This window comes from Pongo pygmaeus, chromosome 21 (genome assembly GCF_028885625.2).
Source record: "Pongo pygmaeus isolate AG05252 chromosome 21, NHGRI_mPonPyg2-v2.0_pri, whole genome shotgun sequence".
NCBI classification, from domain to species: Eukaryota; Metazoa; Chordata; class Mammalia; order Primates; family Hominidae; genus Pongo; species Pongo pygmaeus.
In genome coordinates, this window is record NC_072394.2 from 20,468,191 (window position 1) to 20,495,458 (window position 27,268).

At 51.5% G+C, this 27,268-nt stretch overlaps 1 protein-coding gene across 4 annotated transcripts in view; it reads right to left on the minus strand.

Moving 5' to 3' along the window:
* The window catches only part of ACSS1 (acyl-CoA synthetase short chain family member 1), a 54,560-nt gene that overhangs the window by 16,596 nt on the left and 10,696 nt on the right, over nt 1-27,268 (minus strand). Inside the window, exons 1-4 of one of the 4 annotated variants that reach the window (XM_054466950.1) lie at nt 9,514-9,581; nt 7,901-8,100; nt 588-763; nt 62-214 (exon numbers count right to left, since the gene is read on the minus strand). In XM_054466950.1, coding sequence (XP_054322925.1) covers nt 62-214; nt 588-763; nt 7,901-8,100; nt 9,514-9,581 — 597 coding nt within the window. Of the gene's footprint in view, nt 1-61; nt 215-587; nt 764-7,900; nt 8,101-9,513; nt 9,582-27,268 lie in introns of those variants that run through there. The other 3 variants (XM_054466948.2, XM_054466947.2, XM_054466949.2) reach the window with 3 other exon arrangements.

The window sequence follows — 27,268 nt, forward strand, 5'->3', positions numbered from 1 at the left end:
CCAGCCCTGCCCCTGCCTGGAGCCCTGCCGAGGGCCCAGCACCGCCCGCACAGGCCTGTACCTTGTGGGTCAGGGCAGCATAGAGCAGGTAGCCTGCCTGGGTATGGACGATGCCCTTGGGCATTCCGGTGCTCCCTGAGGTGTACAGCATGAAGAGCATGTCCTCACTGCCCATGCTCTCTGGGGCGCACACAGGGTCCTCCTTGGCCATTTCCTGGCAGGGAGAAGAAACAAACAGCCCACCAAGGGCACTCAGCCTCTCTGACAGCAGCACTCCCCCTCCGCAGCAGGACTCCGCACACGGGATTCAGAATTCACCTGCTCTGATCTGTCCAAATTCAATTCCAAACGTGGAAAGGACACAAAACAAAAGGGTGGGTGCAAGCATTTGTGTTACAGTAAGTGTTCCAACATGCTTGTCGTATTGGAGTTATATCTTCCCAGTCAGGACTCAAGCTCACCAAATACCACAGAGGAACCCTGGGCACCTCTAGGGAACCCAAATTGAGAACCACAACCCGAGAAGCCTCAGAGCCAGCTAACTTGATATGACCTCTCCTCAAACTGTGCAAAGCGAGGTAACCCACCTGCTCCAGCGGGACGTCCAGGTCCCCCATGTGGACCTTGTTGTCTGTCCTTTGAGCCACCAGGACGTGCTGCACGGTGGGGCAGTGCTTCACAGCCTCATCCACTATTTTCTTCAGCTCCACCACACGCCCACCCCGGAGTCCTTGGTTGAAGGTGATAACCACCTTGCACTTGGCTAACAGAGACAACACAGACATTTCTGATCAGTCTCCTCCCGACTTTAACCCTCATAGCTCTGACTCACATAGGACATCTAGGCCTAGGAGTGTGAGAAACTCAGTCCAATCTTGAGCAAAAGACTCAATGGAAAAAGTGAGGGGCTGCCTGCTCTCCAGCCTTTGTGTGCCATGAAGAAGCACCAGGCCTTTGTCCAGTTCTGAGGCTAAGGAGAAGGAACCAGAGATAAGTTAGTCTGAAGCTCAACTCTTCCTCCTTGAGTCAGCAGCATAAAGACAGTTTCCCAACCAGACTTCCACCTTTCTCTCTTGTCTGCCCATGAGCAAACCCCAGGAAAGGGGCCATCATGCCACCTGCAGCAATCAAGGTGACAGAGAAACATCGAGAGGTAGAGATCAAGAAAGCTGGACAACCAGAGGCCAAGCCCGAAGGTGTTGCCCATGTGGCCAGGCCCTGTCTAGAGTGACTTGTGTGGGCCAAGAGCCTTCACTGTCCAGAGATCAGAAACCACACCCCAGTGGATGACTGGGAGCTGCCTGCCCTCCTTTCCTTCAGGAGAAGGCCCTCCTGATCCCACACCTGCTCTTCAATGACCAGTGGTGCTCAGCCAGGCCCAGGGGGAAGCCAGGAGGACCCTAGCTTCCATGGCTAACCTAGGGGGAGGCCCAGAGCAGGGAAGAGGGGTGCACACACAATGGGCCTCAAGACCCCAGGAAAAGGAGGTGTCCTCCACGCTGTGCCCCAGTGCGGGATGACCCAGAGGGATCACAGCTGCAGGGGGTTACTACACAGCCCCTCAGGAAGAGCCTGGGACAAATGCCCAGCTGTGACCCTGACTGGCAGGGCCTCACCCACATCCCTTGGGCCTTTCAGTCATTCTGCACCAAAGGCCTCTTGCAGAGCTATGGGCAGAAGTGCTGGTGAACCCTCGACCAATGGCTCTCCATAATTGTGGTACAAATCCTGCAACTCCCTACCCTTTGTGTGGAGCCATTTGAGGCATGTGTGCCACATTCCCGTCCAGAGCCACCACTGCCCTAGCACACTTCCAAGACAGACTCTGGTCTCAATATCCCCTCTGGGAGAGTCCCACCTAAATAAATCTGAAAGCACTTTTGCACAACATGCCCACCCTTTCTCCTCCTAAGAGCCCTGGAGATGTCATGGCCATGAGGGTTCCCTGAGAATTTTCCAGCACACACAGGGCCATCCGGGAGTCAGAGAGATACCCTAGACCTGCCCAGATGCAGCCACCCCTGCATCTGGCACCAAGAGCCGTGGCTACACACACTCTTTGCCCTTCAAGCCTCAGCGATAGCTCACCTGGAGAAACCAAGTCAGTTGGGTGGAGCCTATCAGAGACTTTCCAGACCTACATCCCCAAGCAGGGGTTGGTCCAGGTGAGCCCCCTATGGGCGAGGAAGGGAGATGGACCAGCAGGAAGGAATGAACCTTTCTCAAGGGGATGGGAGACAAAGAAAGCTCATGGGGGTCAGGAGCTCTCAGGATACAATGACCCCAGCCCACGCAACATGCTGAAATCACACTACACAGCAGGCAGTTCCTTCCCTGCCTCCGAAGATGCACACCTCACTCCTGACTTGCACCTGTCCAGGGCCTCCCTGCCCAATAGGCTCTCCAGGAGAGGCCTCTAGGAGGTACCCAGGAGCTTCTGAGCACCATGAGCATGTCTGGCCCACTGGCGCCCTCCAAGGCTGGGCCACAGCCTGGGTGCTGGCAGGAACCACGTGCCACTCTGGGAGGATTCGATTGTCCCTCCCTGATTTTGAGCAGGTACCAGCATCTGCGTTCATTTTCTGCTGCTTCCATAACAAATGACCACAAACTTAGTGGCTCAGAACACTCATTTTTAGCTCACAGTTCTGTCGTCTGGACAGGCTTGGCGGGGTTCTCTGCTCAGAGTCTCACAAGGCCAAAGTCAAGGACAGGGCTGGCTCCTATGTGCTGGCTCTGGGGGAGCATCCACCTCCAGGCCATTTCACTGGTTGGCAGAACTCAGTTCCACGCGACTGTGGGATTAAGGTCGCCCTTTCCTTGCTGACTGTCAGCCAGGGGTCATTCTCAGCGACTACAGCCACCACCTGCCCTGGTTCGTGGCCCTATTTATCTTCAAAGCCAACAACAGTGGGTAAAGTTGCTTTGAATCTCTCTGACCTCCCCTTCTGCTTCACTTCCTCTGCCTCTAGTTGGAGCAAGTTCTGTGCATTAAGGGCTGTGGGATTAGATGGAGCCCACGTGGATATCCTATTGCCTTATTCACATGTGCAAGGTCCTTTCACCATGCAAGTGACATAGCACAGCTTCTGGGAGATTACAGTGTGGCCATCTGAGTGGGTCATTATTCTACCCCCACAGTCTCTCTCAAAGCCATTCTCCTGACCTCTAGCCTCCCCTGCAACACTCTCCACTCCTCAAGCAGCCTAAAGCAAGAAGGAAGACAAATGAAGAGGGATGGTCCAAGCCTGGAAGCCAGGCCAGGGGACTGAACTCTGGAACTGCGCCTGCTGACTGAGGTGGCTGCCCAGACATGTGAGAGCCTGGCAGTCAGACTCACAATATGCACCCACCTCCCAGCGGCCAACTGAAGATGGCTGTACATTCTTTCACCTGCTCTTATAGAGAAGCAGGATCCAGATCTCCTCCCCTTGAATCTGGAATGGCCACAGACTGGTTTGGCCAATCTAGTAAGGCAAGAGTGATGCCAGGCCTGTGCCAGCCTGGCCTGTAGAACACTGGCAGTTGCTATTTCCTTCCTCTTGGAGCCATGTGCTGCCATGTGACAAGCCTGACTGCTGAGGCTGCAAGGCTATGAGGAAGTCCAAGTCAGCCACGTGGAGAGGCCACATGGAGAGAAAGACAGGCCTGCCAGTCCCCAACCCTTCAAGTCAACCTGACTAATGTCCCAGATGTCATGGAGCAGAAAACAGCCATTCCCCTGTCCCCATCTGATTCCTGTCCGACAGACCCATGAATTAGAATACTAAAATTTATTGTTTTCAGTTGTATTAAGCACTAAGTTTTGGAGTAGTTTGTGACACAGCAATAGAAAACCAAAACAGCCCCTCATTCACCCAAGAGGACACAGATACCCATCTCAACAGAATCTTGTCCCCAGGAACCTGGCACCTGCAGAGCTGCACAAAAAGGCTGAAGGATATTAGGACAGAGTCCTCTTCAGGACAAAGTCCTGGCCCCTGCCCTCCCATTCTTGGTTGTTTAGGAATTCTGAGGTTCTGGGAGCTGCCCCAGCACACAGCTACTAAATCCCCACATGCTGAAGTCACCAAGAGTCAACTGCTATTGCTTGTTTCAATCTTAACAGAAGCACTGGGTGACCATGGCCACACCAGCAAGAAAGGAAAGGGGCAGCTCAGCATAATGCCGAAAGCATCAACTATGGCAGCAGAATGTCTGTGTTCAACTCCTGGCTCTGTCACTTACTAGGTATGTGACCTTAGGTAAGTCACTTAAACTCTCTGCGTCTCAGTTTACCCATCTTCTTCCCTTTCTAAAGACCAGAACCAGATGACTTCACTGGTGAATTCTATGAAATATTTAAAGAATTAACACCAATCCTTCTCAAACTCTTCCAAAAAATTGAAGAGAAGGAGATACTTTCAAATTCATTTTATGAGGCCAGCATTACCCTGATACTAAAGCCAGACAAAGATTACTACAAAAAAGAAAACTACAGACAAATATCTCATATAAACAATGATGCAAAACTCTTCCACAAAATGCTAGCAAACTGTATCCAGCAGCATATTAACAGAATGCACCATGACCAATCAGGACTTACCCTAGGAAAGGAAGGGGTGGTTCAACATGCAACAATCAATCACTGTAATACATCACACTACTACAGTGAAGGAAAAAAACACATCTCAATTGATGCAAAGCAAGCATTTGACAAAATCCAATACCCTTTGATGATCAAACACTTAAAACCAGGACTAGAAGGGAACTTAATTGATAAAGAGCATCTGAAAACCCACAGCTAACATCATATTAATGGTAAAAGACTGAAGCCTTCCCCCTAAGATCAGGAACAAAACAAGGATGCCCACTTTTTACCACTGCAATTCAACATTGTAAACGAAGTTGTTGCCAGAGTGATCAGGCAAAAAAAAAAAAAAAAGAAAAAGAAAAAGAAAGAAAAGACATCCAAATTGGAAAAGAAGAAGTAAAACTATCTCTATTCACAGATGACATGATCTAATATGTATAAATCCTAATGAATCCACAAAAAACCATTTATTAGAGCTAATAAATCATTAAATTTGCAAGATACAAGATCACTATGCAAAAATTAGCTGTATCTCTATATATTAGCAATGAACAATCTGTAAAGGAAATTAGGAAAACAATTCCATTTATAAAAATTCATAAAAGAATAAGATACTTAAGAATAAATTTAGCCTAGGATATGCAAGACTTGTACACTGAATACTACTAAATATTGCTGAAAGAAATTTTAAAATACCTAAATAAATGGAAAGATATCCCATGTTTGTGGATTAATATTGGCAATATGGCAATACCTTCCAGTTTTTCTACAGATTGAATGCAATCAAAATCCCAACATCTTTTTTTGCAGAAATGGAAAAGCTAATCCTAAAATTCCTATGAAAATACAAGAAACCCAGAAGAGCCAAAACAATCTTGAAAAAAGAAGAGCAAAGTTGGGAGACTCACACTTCCTGGTTTCAAAACTTACAAAGCTACAGTGTCAAAACAGTTTGATACTGAGATAACAATAGATACATAGGTAATCATATGATAAATAGAATAGGATAGAGAGCCCAGAAATAATCCCTCACATATATGGTCAAACTATTTTCAACAAGAGTACCAAGTGCATTCAACAGGGAAAAGAACAGCCTCTTCAACAAATGGTGCTGGGACCACTGGATAGCCATAGGACAAAGAATGAAACTGGACCCTTACCTCACACCCTGTACAAAAATCAACTCAAAATTAAAGATCTAAATGTAAAAAGGTAAAACTTAAACTCTTTGAAGAAAACATACAAACAGGGAGGCCGAGGCGGGCGGATCACAAGGTCAAAAGATCAAGACCATCCTGGTCAACATGGTGAAACCCTGTTTCTACTAAACCATAAAAATTAGCTGGGTGCAGTGGCACGTGCCTGTAATCCCAGCTATTCGGGAGGCTGAGGCAGGAGAATCACTTGAACCCAGGAGGCGGAGGTTGCAGTGAGCTGAGATCATGCCACTGCACTCCAGCCTGGCGCCAGAGCGAGAATCCATCTCAAAAAAAAAGAAAACATAGGAAAAAATATTCATAGCATTAGATTTTGCAATGTTTTCTCAAATAATACAGCAAAGGCACAAGCAACAAAATAAAAAATAGATAAATTAGACTTCATTAAAATTTAAAACTTGTATACACCAAAGTTTACTACTGAGAAAGTGAAAAGACAACCCACAGAATGGGAGAATATTTGCAAATCATATATCTGATAGAGGTCTAATATTCAGAATATATAAGTAACTTACATACTCAACAACAAAAAGACAAACAAGCAATTAAAATATGGGCAAACAGCTTAAGTAGACTTTTTCCAATGAAAACATACAAATGGCCAACAAGTATATAAAAGATGTTCAATATTATTAGTCATTAGGGAAATGCAAATCAAAACCACAATGAGATACAACTTCATTCTTACTATGACGGCTATAATTTTTTAAAGTGAAAAACAACAAGATGCAGAGAAACTAGAGCCTGCATACGCTATTAGTGGAAATGTAAAATGGTGCATCTCCTTAGCAAAACAGTTTTACAGTTCTTTGATAAGTTAAACATTGAATTACCATATGAGTCAGCAAGCCCACTCATAGGTATATACCCCCAAAATTAAAAACAGGTGTTCCTATACATGAACATTCATAACAGCTCTATTCACAATAGCCAAAAAATGGAAACAACCCAAATGGCCATCAATTAATGAATGCATATTTTTCACCTATTAAAAATATGAAATACTGATACATGCCACAACATGGATGAATGGAGAATGTCTGCTTAATGGGTGTAAAGTGTACATTTTGAGTGATGAAAAACTTCAGGTACTAGATACTGATGATGACTGCATAACACTGTGAATGTACTTAATGTGACTGAATTGTACACTTTAAGATGGTTACAACAGTAAATTTAGGGGAGGGGAATAATAATAGTATTATTGCATAAAATACTTATGAAGACTAAGGTAAATTAAAGGACATAATCTTTGTAGAGTGCTTAGAACAGTGCCTGGTACACAGTTGGTATTACAGAGTTCTAGAGAGAGGAAGAAAAACAGAAAGAGGTGGCAGCGTCACCCTTGAACGTGGGGGAAGAAACTGAAAGGAAGGGGAAGGGCTTCCCAGCCTTTTATACAGAGGGAGGTCAACAGGGGTCTGAGAACTCTACCCATTAGTTCTATTTACTATGAGACACAAGAATTCTCAATGGCCCCTGGAACCTGGCACCTGCCTTGCGAAGCCAGCTCAGGGGACTCCCTCTAGGAGACAGCAGGGAGCAGAGATCAGACCGCATGGACATAGGGCCACCATCCAGACACTCAGTCCTTTGACAACAGCAAAACAAGGAAGTTATTGTTCTGCACAGTGTCCAAAACACACTGACCCACATGCAGACAGAAAGACCCCCTTCACCTGACTCCAGATCCCCAAAGATGGTCCACCCCTTCGCTCCTCAGGATAGAAGCCTTCCAGTTGTTGACCTGCAGGACCTTCCCTGTGCATCTCCAGCCTCATCCCACCTCCACACTTCCCTCCTGCTGCACTACACCCACCTCCACTAGGCCCTCATGCTGCGCTCCTCCTCCACTTGGCCTGTGCCTCTGCTTTTCCCTCCAACTGGAACTCTCCCTTTTTCACCTGGCTAAATACAATGCACTCAGATCTCAGCCCACAGAACAAATTCTCATTCGGCCATGTGCCTGTCCCTAGTACGATCTGTCATTTGTCTGTGAAACATTTTATTAATGTCTGCACTCTGGTGGTCTCTGCACTGATGGCCAGGCCCCCAGGAACAAGGATCGGGGAACTCCAGGGTTCCTCCCTCCTCATGTCCACCTCCTCACCATCATTGATCCTCCCAGCCAAGGACTCCGCACTGAAGCCAGCAAAGATGACTGTGTGGACAGCTCCGATCCTGGCACAGGCCAGCATTGCTGCCACAGCCAATGGGGACACGGGCATGTAGATGGCAATACGGTCCCCACGGTGGACTCCATGCCTCTTCAGCGTGTTGGCCAGGCGGCACGTGGTCTCCAGCAGTTCCCTGCAGCACAGGGAAGAGAAAGTCATCAGAGACGGAAGAGGGCCAAAATGCAGAACAGTCTGGGGGTGGAGCAATACTGCAAATTTTATGTCGTATACACCCAGCCCAGTGCCAGGATAACAGGCACTTGAATACTTAATGCATGGAAAGTACTTTTCCAGAAAAAGAAAAGTTTTTAACATTTGTAGATTGCTATTGGCAGAGATTCACTGCCACATTGCTAGGGTGACAAGGCTATCCTTAAGTCCACTTGTGGCAGGGTTTTGTTAGAGGAACAGAAGCGTAGGGGAGCCATGGTGACACCATTTTAGAATCAATTCCATCTTAAAACTAGCAAGGCACATTCCTTGCCAGTCATGACCCACAGTCATAAGATGTTTACAGCTGAGGAAGCAGCTTAATACCTGCAAAGACAACCTCTTGCAACAAGAGAATGTCCAGATGCCCCAATATTGCATAACATATGCTTTTAAGATGATTATAGGCATGCTTTGATGTACTTATGCACTAAAATGCCAAGGATAGCTTTCTTTCAATCAACAAAGTAATAAATGTCACTTTGTCAGCCTACCCGCAGGGAGACATAGCTTAGCTTTTACATAGATAAGACCCCTATATGAGAAAAAAAAAAAACAGAGGCATTCCTCCTCTTGCTGAGGACACCCTACTATGTAACTGAGAGGCTTTCAATAAACTATCTCTTTTCACCGCGCTCTGCCACTCGCCTTGGATTCCTTCCCAGCAAGATCCAAGAACCCTCTCCTGGGATCTGGATGGGGACCCCTTTTTCCAGCAGCAGCTTCTCAGGGACCACAAGTGTCTGAGGCATAGATCATCATGGTTCCAAAACTTCCGAAAATGTTTGCCTCCAAAAGAAAGACTGATCTGATAAGACATTTAGTCGAGAAACAACAGGTCCCAGATTTCTGAATCAACACAGTCCAGGGGCACCAAACAACGCTCTCAAGGAGCAGGCCCCCAAGCCCAGATAGGGCGGACTCCAGCTCTGCAAAGCCACAGTGAGTCGGGAGTGAAGGCCGCATGCAGGGCAGCCACATCTCCCTGCAGCCCCGAGACAGCACTGGCGGGTAGAGCAAGCACCCTGCTTTCTCCCCAAGCTAGGGGACCATGGACAAGGGGAAGGGAAAGCACTGGGCACAAGGTAGGTGAGCAGCACCCCCGCCCAGCCCTCATGTCGTCCACCACGTCGCCTAAGTCTATGGGGTGTGCGTGCCCTTCCTCTCTGGCCACTCTGGGCCCTATCACCAGGTTCACCCACCACTCAGGGCGCATCATCATCTCTCTGGGCAAGCTGATTGGCTCAGGGCTGACACGTGACCCAACCTGGTCCAGCCAGAGTCAACCATACTCAACTCTGGGAAACCTGGGAGCAGGCGAGAGCCGCCAACTTGCCGGCCATGCAGCGGGAAGTGGAGGAAGTGGAAGCGATCCCAAGGTTGTCTTTCCTTTCGGCGCCTCATCCCTCTGACTCTGGACCTGGCAATTGCATTAACCACTTTCCCACTCTTGCTGTACTGACTTTAATTAATTATTTGCAATAAAAACAGCTAACAGAAGGAAGAATGAGGGGAAGCCAAGGCCCTTTCTCTCTGGGCGGGGCAGGCCACCAGCCCGCGACCCCTGCCCTCTGCAGGGGCCCAGAAAGCAGACCCTCCTCGGGCTCGCAAGGCCCCTCGCAGCGTGTTTGCATAGCTCTCCTCTGTTCAAAGGGTAGTCAAGGAAAGGGCTCCCAAGAACAGTGAAGCTCAACGAGGCCACCCGGGAAACCACAGCAGAATGAAAATGAGCTGTCCGCATCACAGGCAGGGGCCTCAAGGAGGCCTTTGTTTCTTCTCAAGGCCATCTGCAGAGGGGACCACATGAGAACCAGATCGCAAGGCCAGCCCGCAGTTCTCCCCGCAGCCAGCACGCCTGCCCAGCCTGGCTCCAGCGGCCTCTTCTGTGGGATTTCATCGTTTTCCCTTCAGGCTTTCAGAAGGAGGACAAAGGCGCCTTTCAGTGGCACCCCACCCACACACCCCTTGCCAAGGTTTATGATAAAAGACGGAACACTCCCCCGGAAAACCCCCAGCACCAAGCTCTTCAGAATCTAGGGCTCAGAAACACTCCTGCTACTCCGTGGAGGAGGCTGGGGTGGCCCGTGACCGGCTGAAGAGGGAGCCGTGGTCAATAGCAGGGAAGCGTCACTCAACATCTTTGGCCAGATTCCGTTTTCATAGCTCTGATAGCTTAAGCCTCGCTGCTATGAGAGATGAAGTCTTGAATGTATGCTCACCAGTAAATGGCGATGAAATTCAGTCCCTGTTCTGCAGACGGAGGGCAGCAATCTGAAGCCAAGAAAGGACACTGGACTGTCCCTACAGAAAGGCCTGGGGTAGCTTTCTGTAGTAGCTGACTAGGCATGGGAGCTTATCTTTCTGAGCTGTCATGTGACCATCTGAGAAACAGCAAGCACCCTCCACCTTGTACAGCTGTCACAAGTATTAATAAAAACCAAGACTGACTTGGAACTCTGCCAAACATTCAGTAGCTATCGTCTTTCCCATCAGATGGAAACTCTCAGAAATCTTTGTTTGAAATCGTTTTCTAAAATGACAAAAATCAGCTAACTCACTTCAGTGAATTCCTGAGATGTTAAAAATCCCATTCTAGGCACCTTAGGAGTGAGTGGGGTGTTTGCACTGGAGAAAGGAATTGACAGGGAGAGTGTCCTCCAGGAGCACAGCTCCCATGAGGAAATGACGGCACATGTGAAGGTGTACAGGGCACTGAGCAGCTCAGCTTGGTGGTACAGCCACTGGGGGTGGCAGGGAAGAGCAGCAGGGAGAGCTTTCTGGATAGATTGGCTGTTGGGAGGAGGACTGGGGCAGAAAGAAGAGTGGATTTTCCCTATAGGGGCAGAAGTCACCCAGTCATTGGAGCTGGACAGCTAAACGACAGCCTCCAGGGAGGGTCTAGAGACCAGGTTTCCGTGGAAGACTGAGGGGCCTCAACATGGGCCCAAGAGCTGAAGCAGGGTCTGGTGAGTCTCACACTGTTGCTGCTGAGTCCAGAGGAGGGGCTTCTGATGAAGGATTTGATCCAGGTAAATCTCAGAGCTCTCTCCCTTCCTATTTTCTCTGCCAAGGTCATAAACCTTGAAGTGGAAAGGATCCTTGGAAGTCAGGCAGTGCAGCCTCCTTGGGGTTCTGAAATCTGGCAGCCACATTCTGGCCTACAGCAGCCCAGCCTCTGCTTAAACATCACACTGCCAGAGCTCACCTCATGGGGCCACCTCTCTGTCACTTTAAAAGGGAAACAGTCTACCAAAAATTGGACCAAGATTTGCAGCTCTTCAAACTCCACCCCTTAGTCCTACTTCAGACCTTTAAAGCTTCCCAGAATAAATCCAATTTCTCAATGACAGCCTTTCAAATTCCTGAATACTCCCTGCCCCTCGTCCTCTTGGAAGGTTTTCCTCCCCCAGGTTCTCTGGTCGAGCCCTCCATGACGACACTCAGTCTCAGTAGATACCCCCAGACTTCCAAGTGGACCCCCACATTCTCATGGTGCCTTCCCAGAGCTGAATGTGGGTACCCAGACCCTTGACCTCAATTCTATGTTTAACCATCTTTTTTTTTTTGAGGTGGAGTTTCGCTCTTGTTGCCCAGGCTGGAGTGCAATGGCATGATCTCGGCTCACCGCAACCTCCACCTTCCAGGTTCAAACGATTCTCCCACCTCAGCCTCCTGAGTAGTTGGGATTACAGGCATGTGCCACCACGCCCAGCTAATTTTGTGTTTTTAGTAGAGATGGGGTTTCTCCATGTTGGTCAGGCTGGTCTTGAACTCCCGACCTCAGGTGATCCACCCACCTCAGCCTCCCAAAGTGCTGGGATTACAGGCATGAGCCACCACCGCACCAGGCCGACCATATGGATTTTTGTTTGCTGTTTTTTTTTTTTTTGAGATGGAGTCTTGCTCTGTTGCCCAGGCTGGAGTGCAGTGACACAGTCTCCTCTCATTGCAAGCTCCGCCCCCTGGGTTCACACCATTCTCCTGCCTCAGCCCCCCAAGTAGCTGGGACTACAGGTGCCCGCCACCACGCCCAGCTAATTTTTTTGTATTTTTAGGAGAGACGGGGTTTCACAGTGTTTGCCAGGATGGTCTCGATCTCCTGACCTCATGATCCACCTGCCTCGGCCTCCCAAAGTGCTGGGATTACAGGTGTGAGCCACCGCACCGGGCCGACCATATGCATTTTTAAAATACCTGACAGGTGGTTCAAATTCAACATGAGGTCACTAACCTGCACCCTCCCAACTCCTAATGCATGTAACAGATGCCCTTTAACTAGGGCTTTCTCATATTATGGCCATGGAAATGTTTTGTGTTTTTTTAAAGCAGGCTTTCCATTTATCCCAATCTAATTCTATCTCAATTTCTCCCCATCTTTCCAGCTGACTTTTTTTTTTTTTTTTTTTTTTTTGAGATAGAGTCTCGCTCTGTCACCCAGGCTGGAGTGCAGTGGTGCCATCTCCGCTCACTGCAGCCTCCACCTCCCAGGTTCAAGGGATTCTCCTGCCTCAGCCTCCTGAGTAGCTGGGACTACAGGCGTGCGCCACCACACCCAGCTAATTTTTGTATTTTTAGTAGAGACAGGTTTCACCATGTTGGCCAGGCTGGTCCCGAACTCCTGACCTCAAGTGATCCACCGGACTTGGCCTCCCAAAGTGCTGGAATTACAGGCATGAGCCACCACACCGAGCCGATTTTTGAAGCCTGGATTTTTAAGTTTAAACTCTCATTTTTCATTAGCAATATCCTCCAGACATATATTATTGGAAAATACGGTCAGCAAACCTAGGTCTTCAAATCATTGAAAAATAAATGTTGTTCAAGTAAGTGATCCTGCCATTCCAAGTACTCAGGAACTATTTGAAAGCATGTTTTTGGATATTCATAATTTCTCAGACTTCCACAAACCGAAATGTTACTGTTTCTGTATCAGAAAGATAATGCAGCCACTCAGTGACTGGTGCCTTGGGCTACAGTTGCAGGAAACAGTGGCTTCCTCACTACCTGCAGGATCCTCTTATGTAGCAGCCTAGTGGGTTTCCAAACCACGGGGAAATGCAGCTTTCTGAGTCACTAAAATGAGTTAGAGTCTTACTTTTAAGTCCAAGAAGAAATATAACACTTGTTGTTCAGGTACTGAGCAGGATATTTAAGTTTGTCTGCAATGTACTCTGCCGGGTCAAGCTTTTGGTGCAGACGTATGCAAATGATGTGCACAAAAATACAAATTTGGCCTTGTGTTCCTGGTGCTTAACACTAGGAGAACGCTGACTGGCCTTGGGGAAGGAAGAAGACTTATTACCAACTCTTAACATCAATTGGGAATAACTTTTATGCAATGCTAAACATACAATCTGACTGCAAGTAATTGTGACCAACATGATAACTGCCTGAACTCAGACGGTACAAATGCACCCCTGCCCCCCACCCCCGCCTCAGAATTTAAAATTAGTCCAAAACAGGAAACAGCTGGAAACAGAGTTCAGTGAAAAGAGAGGAAGAAATACACTGGTATTTATTTTTTCATCTATCTTTCAATCAGAGCTAGTTTCGTCATGGTTAATATTGAAAGTGTCTTTTCCTCCTAGACATTTCCTGATGAAGGCCCAGGGTAAGTAAGTCCTGTGTGTGCTGTCGTGTTTAAGAAATAAACAAATTGAGGCTGGGCATAGTGGCTCACACCTGTAATCCCAACATTTTGGGAGGCTGAGGCAGGCAGATCACTTGAGGTCAGGAGTTCAAGACCAGCCTGGCCAACCATAGCAAAACCCTGTGTCTACTAAAAATACAGAAATTAGCCGGGCATGGTGCTGCATGTCTGAATCCCAGCTACTTGGGAGGCTGAGGCAGGAGAATTGCTTGAACCTGGGAGGTGGAGATTGCAGTGAGCTGAGATCCCATCACTGCACTGCAGCCTGGGTGACAGGGCTAGACTCTGTCAAAAAAAAAAAAGAAGAATAAGAAAGAAAGAAAAAGAAAGAAAGAAAGAGGAAAATAAAAGAAAGAAATTGAGATTGCATGATTGCTTATTGCTTACAATTATTCTGGCACTCAGTATTCATGAAATAAACACTAGCTAACAGACTACTTTGTTGTCCATCAAGTACAAGGTCTGCTTGGGTAGAGATCTGGGTTTTGCTTATTGGCTTCCTCCTGGCATCCACCTAGCTCATACAAGGTACTCAATAAATATTTGTTGAGCAAATGGGCACAGCAGGTGAGCATGAAGTGGGAAGGACCTCAGCCAAGAGCGACACCCACCCTGCAGACACCCTGTGTCCCCCTTCCCCTGAGGGGCTAGGCTGCTGTCACCTTGCATCACGCTGGCATGAAGATGTGCTGCCGCTCTGAGAAGCAAATGGGAAGGAGCCCCCTCTGAGAAACCAGCCTAGAGAAATGTTTCATTTTCTTCTGCCAATAAGGGAAGTAAACCCAGGTAATTGTCTTGATATGTGAAGGCCTCTCACAGACACAAAGCATTTCCTCGGGCTCAGTCACTTCTCTCCAAGCACCGGTGCTGACGGGGGCTGGGGAAGGTCAACTCCATGGTCTAGATCCAAAACTTGAAAGGATATTCCTATGCTGTCTCTAGAATTTGATATTTTCTTCAGCATGCTGTGTCAGGAAGATAGACGTAGCAAGAGAAGAAAGGATCGGCCTTAGGGAAGGGAAGCCTGGCGAGGCTGACCCCTTCTCATACAGGAGGAGCGTGGAAGGCCACACAAAGCATGGATGGCCAGCTCACGTCTCATGGACCCAGGCCTGGGGAACAGACCCCTTCTCTCCTGGCAGCCTCCTCTGGCCCTGACATTACTGTAGCCACCGACTGTCATTCAGTGGTGGTAAGATTTGCTCACTCTGCTCTTTACTACCACTGAGAGAACAGAAGACCAGGAAGTCAGCTAGCAGGGCTCATAAACCAAGTATGAAATTTCTCACGTCATTATTTGATGTCATGACCATGACATTTAGCAAAGAGAAGCTGCCGTGAAAACATAAAGTGGCAGCCGCACTTGAACTTGAATGGTCCCTTGGGCCAAGGCGGACCCAGGCACAGCCTGGGCCCCCAGGAGACATGAGCTGAGTTGCTAGTAGTGATGCCAGCTCAGCCAGTAACAAGATCACTAAAGCTATGTGTGTTCTAAATTCCTTATGGAAAGTGAAAGTCTCTTCCCTGAGGTTTTGCTAGACTCTGTGGAAAGTGCTGAACCTGCAAGCTTATCACTCAGGAGTCTCACGGGAGGCCAAACAATGACTGATCAGAGAGCAGGGTTCCCAACACAGCCCCCCACACCACTGGGGCCTGAATTGTCTCATCTGTGAAATGGTCTAATAATAGGACCCACTACCAAGGTGGTCGTGGAGACCAAATATGAAGTTGCAGGCACCTTTTAAGGTGACCTGTGAACAGTGGCCATAATGACTGCAGAAAATACAAGACATGGGAAAAAGAGAATTATTGAACACTGATGGACCTTTAAGAAAGGTGGGCACCTCAGGCACCTCCTTCTCTGGAGGGCAGGTGCAAAATGCTGGTTTGCCTTATGGAAGCTGCAGTCTCCGTGTCGCCGGCTCAGGGCACATGCACCTCAGCTGTGTGAATGCCTTGCAGGAAGCCCTCACCTGCACAGCCTGCCTGCTCCATGCCCCCAAGGCGGGTGCTGAGGGCGGGAGTAGATCTGAGAAGGATGCAGAACCTCCTACAGTTGGGGTTGCTGCCAGTCTGGGGGTTCCAGGCACTCAGCCCGAGGCCTGTGCTTCCAAAAGGCCAGAGGGAAAGCAGGTCCACTCCACATGCTCTGCACAGCCTACCACCATCTGCCATGTCGTCCTGTCACTGCCCCCCTGCTGGCTACCTAAGCTTCTCCAGCCATGACTGCCTGCCACTGCCAGCACAGGAAACCTCCTCTCCAGGCCCATGGCCTCCTACCTCCTCAGCATCCAGGGGGTATTCCCTCCCCTGCCTCTCCTCCCACTTGCCCTCACCCCACCCTCAGTTCACAGCCCCATCCCATGGAACAAGGACAGAACAGCTATCAAGCAAGTATCCTGTACCCAGGGCTGCTCCCACGGAGCAGGTTCCCATGGAGAACCCACTTAACTCTCACAACAGCCCATAGGCTCTGAGCTCCCCTTCCCTTCTTCACTTTCCTGATGAGGAAATTGAGGCATAGAGAAGTTGGGCCACTTTCTCAAGGCTATTCAGCTGAAGGAGTCAGGGCAGGATTCAAACCCAGGCCCAGCTCCAGGGGCCTTGCTGTCAGCCAGCTCCTCAGTATCAGAACCATTTCTATTACAAAGGCTCCCAAACTTCAAAAGATTTGCCATCTGCCAATGCTATAATTATTCATGTAACATGTTTCTTGAGTTAGTTCACTTTTTTAATATAAATTTATTCTAAGAATGAACCTGAGGCTGATTCTCATTCAAAAGGGAAAGTTAGCAAGAGAAGTGCCCAAAGTCCCCACACTCATGGGGGTTCAATCGAGCCTTTCTTCTTGTCCCCAGAATGGAGGACAGGGCTGAGGGTGGGTGTGGAACGGCATTTTCCTTCATCGTTCAGTGTTTGGCTCCTCGTTCAGGGCCAGCTGCCCAGGGCACGCCTCCCCAGGCACAGCCAGGTCAAATCCCACATCCTTAGTTTTTCTTTTCTCCTCTGACCAGAGCCCAGGATGCAGTCAGCTTCTAAGAAAGCCTTGTAGGACGAAAGTACTAGGCCAGACTCCAGAGAAGCTCTGTCCTCATTCCTGTTAACGCCTGGTTTTCCCTTCGACCTCAGCACTTGGCCTTTGGCCCAAGTCTTGTCTCTGGAAAGGAAGTTCTTTCCCTTCCAGACACAAAGCCCAGCTCACATGACTGCGGGAACCAGGTGTCAATGCCTGAAGAACTCTGGAGGTTCCTGCAGGCTGGCAGCCCAGGACAAGAGCACACTGGGGGACTGAAGTCCTGGAAGCCAGCCCCGAGAACAGCTGGTGCCCTGGCAGAACATTCACCCCTGGCTGGACAGACTTGTTTACCTCCTGGGAGAAAGCCACAGAAGTGAGTCCTTTCCCTTGTGGAATTTGGAAAAGGATGTAGGTTTTAACATTCTGTAAACATTCACTTTCCCCTGTGGTTAAAAAAAAACCACAGGAGATTTTTCAGGTCCCACTCCAGGTTTGCACACCCCACATGCCCTCTGTTCCGTCTCTCTGAATGGCTCTACCAGAGCCCATTCGGCTGCCACAGACACAGCACAACACAGGGCAGCCAAATTCACACAGAACACTCCAGAGCCTGGACGCAGGTTGGGGGTCCTTCTATTTATCAGGCTTTCCTGGGAGTCCACACAACATTCCAGATTAACACCTGGAGGAGAGTAAGCCCTGGAGGGGAAGTTCGCAGACACAGCCACACAGGTGGAAATCCAGAGAGCACAGCCGCTTGGCATACCTGCCTCAGGCCCGGCAACTTTCCCTGCCTCTTGGCAACAGCCTAGAGAAGCATCAAACTCCTCCAAAGAACAGGAGGCTCCTGCTCCCCAGTGCTGTGCTGGATAACAGCCAGTTTCTCTGCAAAAGAAGCCCTGACTTATAACATTTGCCAGTGATCATGGTGCAAATATTTCCACCGCTGATTTTCAGCTCCTGATAGGACTGACCGGACAAGGAAGATATGCACACACAACTGCTCCACGGAGCCCGTTCGACACTAGCCCCAGCCTGGGAGCCTGCAGCCCCAATGCCCAAACCACCCAGCCCCAGGGGCAGCCTCCTCCTCTCTCTTTGCAGCCACACCCCAGAAGCTGCCCAGATGCCCCACCCCGGGCCACCCTTAAAGTTCACTTGAACTAATTTTCCCCTTTATAAAACAATAATTGTTAATAATTTATGATTTAATTCCTTTTATTGAATAATTATTCATTTAATGATAAGTAATTGCTAATAAAAGCCTGTTAATTTGGCCGGGCGCGGTGGCTCATGCCTGTAATCCCAGCACTTTGGGAGGCCAAGGCGGGTGGATCATGAGGTCAGGAGATTGAGACCATCCTGGCTAACACGGTGAAACCCTGTCTCTATTAAAAATACAAAAAATTAGCCAGGCGTGGTGGCAGGCGCCTGTAGTCCCAGCTACTCAGGAGGCTGAGGCAGGAGAATGGCGTGAACCCGGGAGGCGGAGCTTTCAGTGAGCCAAGATCGCGCCACTGTACTCCAGCCTGGGTGACAGAGCAAGACTCCGTCTCAAAAAAAAAAAAAAAAAAAAAAAAAACCTGTTAATTTGGAAGGAAGGGGAGGAGCAAACGCATGCAGCTTTTTCAGTCCACGCTGTGTGACCTCCAGGCCACAGTCCCTCTGACCCTGGGTTTAAGATGGCATGGAGGGTCTGCATAAGCTCAGGACTGGGCTTCCATAGATGGCACAGTACTCCCGGGCATAAGGCCACGGGCTGAGAGCACGCCCACAGACTCTCCATGGCAGCCCTTGTCCCCAGGCCACCGCACATGGCCTTGCAGCTCATCCCTGTTCAAAGGCACTACTCCAGGGATGCTGGAATCTGCACCAGGCTGAATACCCCTTTGGGAGGGGAGCCCTTCCACAAAAGTGGCCCCATTCGCACCGGGAAAACATGCCAGAAACCATACAAAATGTTAGCCTGGAAAACTGTCCCACAATTTAGTTGTGAAGTCCAAAAAACTAATGGGTTTCTAATGTGAAGATAGAAGACTGTTCTTGTTGAAAGCAGGTTGGCTTACAGGGAATTCACATGAGGTGGGCCACCGTGGGTGGAATAAATACATCAGGGTGAAGACCAGAGCCTGTTAGTTACAGCAGATTTTGAACAGCTGTGGTGGCCAAAGGCCTTTGCACACTGGAGTGACTTTAAGGATTTGGTCACCTGCATGAGGAGGAAGGACGCCAGGCTCCATTCGAGTGGCCTGGGATCCAAGAAGGTACAGGTGGGATCCTCCTGCCCTAACAGTGGGTTGTGGAGCCCAGGTGTCAGCCCAGTCAGGTTCCACAACCCACCCGCTGGCCCAGAATTGCCTGTGGTCACCACAGCGTGTTCTCCCTCCCCATCCATGCCAGCCTGGCATCCTCCACCATAGTCACCCTTGCTCCCGAGGTTCTACCTGTGAATCAGCTTGCATCAGACAGCTGCGCATGGGAGCGGCTGCAAGGCGTGCTGCTGTGCAGAGCGGCTAGAGGATGCTGGGTTTCCTGGGGCAGTCCCGCTCGCTGTGAGGGTGCCAAGACACAGGTAAACCAGCAGCAACGGTGGTTTCCTGAGCCCTGGACCGAAGCTGCAGCAGTGTGTTTGGAAACTCAGCAGTGCCAGTGAGGTCTCTGGAGGCCCTTCTGATTGTGCCAGACGTCGGGGCTGAGGGTCCTTCCAGAGGCTGCTCCTCCTATCTCCCAGGGATTTGGAAGCACCCTGCCTAAACTCCCTTTCCACTTAAAAGAACAGTGAATCCTGACAGATTTCTGACAAGCCATTGCAGCAGCATTCCTGGGGATGCATTTTCAAATACAGATTCTCAGGGCCTTCCCAGAAACTCAGAATGGCCCAAGCAAGGCCTGGGTACTGTCTCACTAGAAACCCTCCCCAGGGGACTCTGAGGCATGACCTGCAGCTGGAAATCACAGCTGTAAATTCCAACCAGAGTGACACAGTTGCTAAAGCTGCCTGGCGATTTCCCTGGCATGTTTGGAGACCACGAGGAATTCCTGAGGACGTTCACGTCTGAGAAGATCCCACATGACCACTTCTGAATTCCCTGTCCACACGGCCTCCCTCCCTTGGTCGAGGCTGTTCCCCTAAAGGCTTCTTCCACGCAGAACCAGCAGGGAGAGTGGGACTGTGCTGGCCCAAACAAGGGGCAGACACATTCACCATATCTGCCATTGGCCCTGAAACCTCTTTCTAGGCTTCTCAGGGGAACTAGACTGGATTTGTTGGTGGGAAATTGTCAAGCCCCCACCCGTCCCGAACCCCTACTGTCACCATGTTCAGATGAGGTCAAGACAGCCGTGGGGAGGGTCAGGAGAAAGAATGACAGGGGAGGCCCCTGTTCCAAGAGGCCAGCAGCACCGTGCCACCACCCCCTGTCCTGGCACCAGTAACTCCACAGCCTTTGACCCTACCTCCTCTGGCAGCCGGCCCTCAGTCCCTGAACCCTGCACAAGGGGTCCTGGAGTCCCCTGGCATAAGCCCCTTAAGCCCCAGCTGGTGTCAGTGTCTGATGAGTGTCTGCTGGTCTCTGAGGCCCCAGACACCTGGAAGACATGGCCCTGGCCAGCAACAGGGCATCCTGTCTGCATGCAGCGGAGTTCAGCCTGGGCACACAAGGACAATGTTTATTTAGAGGTGTGTGGAGGGCCAGAAGCCTCAGCCGCAGAGCCCAGGGGTCCCATTCACACCTGAACTCCACTTCTGATGGGACTATAGACTCCTCAATACATCCACCACAGCCAGAGCTGGGGGACCTTTTCAGCTGCATGAACTCCCAAGTTCCTAAAGCTCTGTTGATACCAGAGTCCCCAGCTTTAAAAATCAGGGTCCCAGGCAAACATCAATATGAACTGAGATCCTTGGTGTCAGCTCCTGCCAAAGTCAGACCCACAGAGGCAGGGTAAGAGTGGCAAGGCCAGACTGTACACCAAGGAGACACCAGGTGACTTGAGGAGGATGGAGGGCTGGTGACCCATCCATCCAAGGCCTTGTGTGCAGGCCCGTTACCAGGAATTAGGGGTTCCTGGGCCAGCTGGGAGGTCTAGTCCATCCTCACCCCACTGCCATCCCCTACCCGGGGCTGCACTGGGCACCCTGCCACAGGGGCACACTCACTACTGAATGAGCTTTGGTTTCCATTCCATGCACTGGACCCCACATCTAACCCATAGTGACACCTTCACTCTGTGTCTGCCTAGCAGGGCGGGAGGCAGTGTCAAGGGCAGGAACTTGGGAATGAAGATGTAGCTCCCCCATGGGGAAGGGATGGGGGTGAGCTGAGCTGAGCTGCAGTTCTGGGCAGGTGAGAAGGTTTCACCCACTGGCCTCTGTGCTGCCCACACTGTGCTGGTGGGGACTGGACATGGGCAGGACCGAGGGACCCCACAGTGCAGCCCACAGCAAATTTGCGAGTCACTTACCCCCTGCCTAGTGCCTGCAGAAGCAGGAGGGAAAATGCAAAACAGGGGCCACAAAGCCGTGTCCTGGTCCTCGCAGACTCATCTCCAGGCGTGGCCCTCCCACTAGGGAGGCTGTGCCCCCACCAGCCCACGCCCCTCCCCCACCTCCTCACCATCACCCGCTAGCTCCCACCCCTCCCCTCAGCCAGCTGTTCCTCCCAGTCCCAGAACTGGGCCATCCCCAAAGGCCCCTGCATGGTAGCAAGGGGTCACAAAAGCTGGGATCCAGCTCCACAGCAGGCATTTGCTCGTGTGCGTGCCCTGCGAGTTAAACCTCGGCACGCTGTGCCCCAGAGAATTCTCAGAAAGGTCCCGTCCCCAACAAAGAGGTCTCTGTGGACATAAACTCCCTCAGTGTGGGTCACTGTGCTGCAGTCTGAAGATAGGGCTTTTCTAAACTACGACGTGCCAGGACCTCAGCACCCAGGAGAACGCAAGGGAGCACAGTCAGCATGCGTAGGAAGACCCCAAATATTCCAGTGGCAGCAGCCGCAGCCTGGGGCTGGAGGAAAGGTGGATGCTGCTTCAAAAATAGCCCGTCCCAAGTAACATGGGTTCCTATCAGATTCTGGCTGTAGCATGCAGATTCCAGACCAAGCATCCCAGCCCAAGTCTCAGAGGCTGCCCGGGCACCCTCCTCTCAGGTGGGGCAGCTAGGCCGGGACTCCACGCCTCACCCCACCCTGGGAGCCCCACAGACCACACTGAGTTTGCCTTCCACGACAGCCGCTGTGTCACACACGGATCAGCGAGGCTGCTCCCCCACAGCCTCCCGTGAGTTAGGATCCTCCCCCAGCTGCCCTGATGTTTTCATAAGGGAGTGTGCTCACTAGGGTAATTAACTTGGGAGGTGAGCAGAAGAGCAAGGGGCAAGGGTCACCCACTAGGGACATGGGGAGGGGGCACATTTTAGCTGATGCACGTATCCTCCCAGGCAAAGTCCCGCTGAGTACCATCACCCCTGAAATCACCACCCACCCACTCTCGGCCCCAGCAGCCACGGGGCCACCCATGTCCTGCCCTTCTTCAAGTCTGAAACCCTTTGCTGGCCTTCCTTCACCTGGCCCCGACCTACAGCTGAAACGGACCCTCATCCTCCAGACACCCCTCTGGTTTTCATCCCACATGCCCCTCTCCATGCCCAGCAGCCCAGTGGAAGAGAAGTGTGACTGCATTTTGCAAATGAGAAAACCAAGGGTGGGAGAGGTGGAGTGACAGGCTCTAGGTCCACAGTCAGGGTCAGGTTCGGCAGAGCACAGCCTCCTGCCTCCACCAGGTCCCGAGCTCTGGCCCCTCCCCCTGCCAGGGTCAGGTTGGGCAGGGCACAGCCTCCCGCCTCCACCAGTTCCCAGACCCCGGCCCCTCCCCATGCCGTGTCCTCACCAGTCCCCCGCTCCTGCCTTCACCACACTTCCCCTTCCTCTGCCTCTCAAAACTCAACCCTCCACAAAGTCTTCTCCACCTAAGTGTCTGTGACAGGACTTCCTGCTTCCTGCTCCCCCCAAGGGACCAGCCACTTCTGACCCCCCTAAATGGCTGTGTTTGATGACATCCAGGGCCGACAACAGAAACAAGCCTCTCAGAGAGGTGGCCTCAGTCTCAGTCCCCGCCCCACCACAGCTGGAGTGTGTGGCAGCTCCCTCTCCCTAGGGTGAACGGCCAGGCCCCGTCATGCACAGCCCTGCGGGCCTCCGCATCAGGTACCAGGCTGCACAGATATGCAGTAAAACCCCATGCCCAGCCCAGCACACCCAGGGTGAAAGCCTCCCTCAGGCTCCTGGGACTGAGGCAGGTGGGGTTGGGGGAGGCCTGACATCCCCTCTGCTCCTCTGGTCAGGGGTTTCTCACTGTACACGACCCCACCCAATAAAAAGGCCAGGAAGGAACAGCCACAGAAATCACCCCCACCAGTGGGAGTTTCCACGGGGGAACAGCTCCCAGAGCGGCACATGATGCCTGTGCTTCCTCGCAGACTCGGGGCCCAGCTCTGCTCCTCCATGCTTCACGCACGCCTGCCAGGGCTGGAACACTGGGGCCATCGAATCCCTCCTTTTACAGATGAGGACACCAAAGCCCAGAGGGATGGGTCCGAGGCCATAGGACAAGCCAGAGCTAAAACTTGGTCCTCTGGCTTAAGATGCTCTCATTTAAGTTCAAGTTCAAGTTCACATCCCCCTACAGAGACCCTCAGAGAAGAGGTTCACTGATTTGGAGGCTCTGCAGGCACCCCCAGCCTGGCACCCACAGTCCGGTCTCACCTCTGTGTGGGGGCACACCCTGCTGGCTGAGAAGATCTGGACCTGCACGGGGCCTCAGGCTGCTTCCTGCACCTGGAGTCCAACCCTAGCCTGGGAATTCCTGGCCCAGACCCCAGGCTCCCGGCTCCAGGCAGGGAGAAACACACCAGCTAGGCAGCAGCCATCTCAAAGCCTCGTTCATCTACCTGGGCCACCGCTTTTCCAAAAGAGAGGAACTTGCATTTCTCCACATGGCCACCCCCCAGGGTCTCTAGAACCTGCCCATGTGAACTACAGTGTGAAGGACAGTCTTCTAAAACAGGCACCGACCGGGCGCGGTGGCTCACGCCTGCAATCCCAGTACTTGGGAGGCCAAGGTGGGCAGATCACTCCAACCCAGGAGTTCCAGACCAACCTGGGCAGCATAGAGAGACTCCATCTCTGCAAAAAATAAAAAGCTTAGCCAGGCTTGGTGGCACACACCAAGCTATTGGGAGGCTGAGGCAGGAGAATCACTTGAGCCCAGGAGGTCGAGGCTACAGTGAGTTGTGACAGCACCACTACACTCCAGCCTGGGTGACATTTTTGAGCCCCTGCCTCAAAAATCAATAATTAAAAATAAAATAAAATGGGCACCTGCTGGAGAAGTGCAGGTAAACAGCCAGAAAGAGCCACTGCCCTCCCAGAGTGCTGCCTGGCCCCACAGCCTTGGGGCCAGCAGGCCTACAGCCTCTGGCAGGCACTGTCCTGCCCTGGGCTTTCAACGTGCCCTTCACCAGGGGAGAAGGGCTGCCTCAGCTGGCTCCGGGTGGAGGAAGGCTGGAAATGGAGCTGGGATCCTGGAATTGGGCGGCAGACTGCCCTGGGAGATGGGTGCAGATGTCCCAGGCTGAGCCCTTCACCTCCCAGTGGGAAGTGAGCACTGCACTTGTGAAGGAGGAAGCAGGGCAAAACCGCGGCAGGGGAGGGGCCCCTCCTTCCCGAGCCCTGAAGCCAGCCAGCATGAGGTCCAACCTCGCTGCCCAGTTATAATGCTGAAAACAGCTCTGGAATCCAGTGATTACTCAATAAATAGCAGCTACATCATTATCACGGCTATTCTTGCTTGCTAGTGCGTTCAGGCTGTTATCTCCCTGTACCTAATTTACAGTCATCTCCATTGTGATAATTACCCTGGGTGTACAGATGGGAAAGTCACACCCGGGGAGATTAGGGAGCCGCACAAGGTCACAGGCCAGCAGCAGGATGGTACTGAACTAGAACTAGAACGTGCCTCTTTCTGCTGACCCTGTACCCCCGAGGACCTGGGGAAGCAGGGACTGCAAATCCTCCACTTGCAGGGTAAAGGCCATGGGCACCCGTCCCAGGGCTGCATCTGCCTGTGCTGACCCAGTGTCACCTGTGCCTAAGGTCACGGTGGAGGTCAGAGTCGGGAGGTTTCCCTTGCCAGGTCACCTGGGACTGTAACACACAGACTTCCTCACTGCCTGCAAGCTTCCTGCGTGGACACCAGCATCCCAACCTCTACCAGCCCCACAGGGTTTCTTTAAAGGGCCCAGGCTGCTAGTCTGGACATTGATCTTCCAGCTGAGGAGGCCTGCAACCATCCTAGGCACCTCGAGTGCTGTGGCACGAGGCCCGTGGGCAGAAACGCACGGTGTTCAGTGGCAGTGATGTGTCTGTCGGGAGGACAACCAGTGCCAATGTCTGGGGGCTTTCCTCAGAGAAAGGAAGAAGAAAACCTCACATCAGAAACCTAGCATGACCAGGACAATGAGGAACTCACATCCCTCAAATACTAGCTGCAATTACAGGTAACACTTTTCACTCAAACAGTAAATAGAAATGGCCACTTGGTACTAAGCTTGGCTAAAGTCTGCAAAACCATTTTAGAAGAAGTCTGTTTATTTTTTTGGGATGGAGTCTGGCTCTGTCACCCAGGATGGAGTGCAGTGGCACAGTCTTGGCTCACTGCAACATCCACCTCCCAGGTTCAAGCAGTTCTCCTGCTTCAGCCTCCCAAGTAGCTGGGACTACAGGCGCACATCACCACACCCAACTAATTTTTGTATTTTTAGTAGAGACAGGGTTTCACCGTGTTGGCCAGGTTGGTCTCAAACTCCTGACCTCAAGTTATCCACCCACCTCACTGTCCCAAAGTGCTGGGATTACAGGCGTGAGCCACTGCAACCGGCCCCTGTTTATTTTTAGAGACAGAGTAATAAATACTTTGCCAGGGCCATTTCAGTGCCATGGACCTGAAGCTGTCCTTAGCTTCCACAGGCTGGCTGCGGTCCTGAGAATTCTCACATGGTTTATGTTTAACCACACGTCTCCACAGGGCTCCAGCCCCGCTCACAGACCGAACCGCTACTTAGCACGCACTCAGTGCGCCCACGGGCAGCGTCCAGCCGATGGGGCGTGGCACACAGCCCGCCTGCCCCGGGGTCCAGGCACACCTGACAGACTGATGGAGGGAAACTGGCCCTTCGGGGAGTGCCATGGCTGGGCCCTCCCTGCCGGACCTCCAGGTGTCCAGTTAGCTCCTTAGTCCCCAACCCCCAACAGAGGGTTTTCATCTTTTACCGAAGAACTACTCCCGGGGCAGAAGCCTCAAGTTCCTTCTCAGAAGGGGCTTTGTTCGCGGGCAAATGGAGCTGGGCCCACCGTGGCGAGGGGCGGCTGCAGCAGCTTGGGTCTTCAGAGCCAAGCACACTCCAGTGTGCAGGGGCCACCTGGGGGGCCGCTCAGTTGTCCAGTGAGGCCCGAGGCTCCCGGGCAGCAGAATGCTGCTGGCCTATGGGCCACACGGCATCTGCAACCAGGGACTAGAGATAAGAAATGCATGCTGTATAGGCTGTGAGTCTGGCCAGTGGGGGAGACGGGTCAGCAAAGGAGCCCTGGCCGAGGCTGGTGGAGCTATGATGGGCCTGAGGGCTCCTGGGGGCCGAGGGGAGGAACGAGCAGGACAGGACCCACCGGGAGCCGCAGCAGATCCACTAGCATCACTCGTTTGCCTCCAAAAGTCAGCGTAAGCGTGGTTTTAGCAGGTTTGGTGAATTTGGTCTGTGATAAAATTGGAGTTCAAGAATGAAACAGGAAACTACAAGTGCCCCTTTGCCCCCAGGTCACCCAAGTGGCAGGGCAGTGACCACTGCTCTCAGGCTGCCCAGTGCGGACCTGCCTGTCGGAATGCTCCTCCTCCACGTCCCCTCACTCCTGTGTCCCAGCCACATGCACCTTCCCTCTACTTCTGGGACCCCTGCACCAGGTCTGCCCCTGTCTCCTCAGGGCTGCTCCTCTTGGCCCACAGGACCTCAGCTGGGACGTTGCCTCCTCCAAGAGGCCTTCCTGACTATTCAGCTCACAGTGGCCACCCAGCCATGCTCTGCCATGTGCTTGGGGATTGTTTGTTACTGCAACATACCCCAGCCCATACTGACACGAAGGCACCCAGTGAAGACTTGCTAAGTAATTGGACAAGAAGACCCTGGAGCTGCCCCCAGGAGAGTAATCACGCTCAATGATTGTGTGTGATGGGGATTAGGAACTCGCAGTTTAGGGGCACAGTGGGCCTGAGGCATCTCTGTAAGGGTAAGGTGAGCCTCAGGCAAAGGGGGTTTGCATGGAGAACCAAGGTGCTGCACCGACACAGCAGCCCTTACAGGAAGCAGCTTGGTGAAGG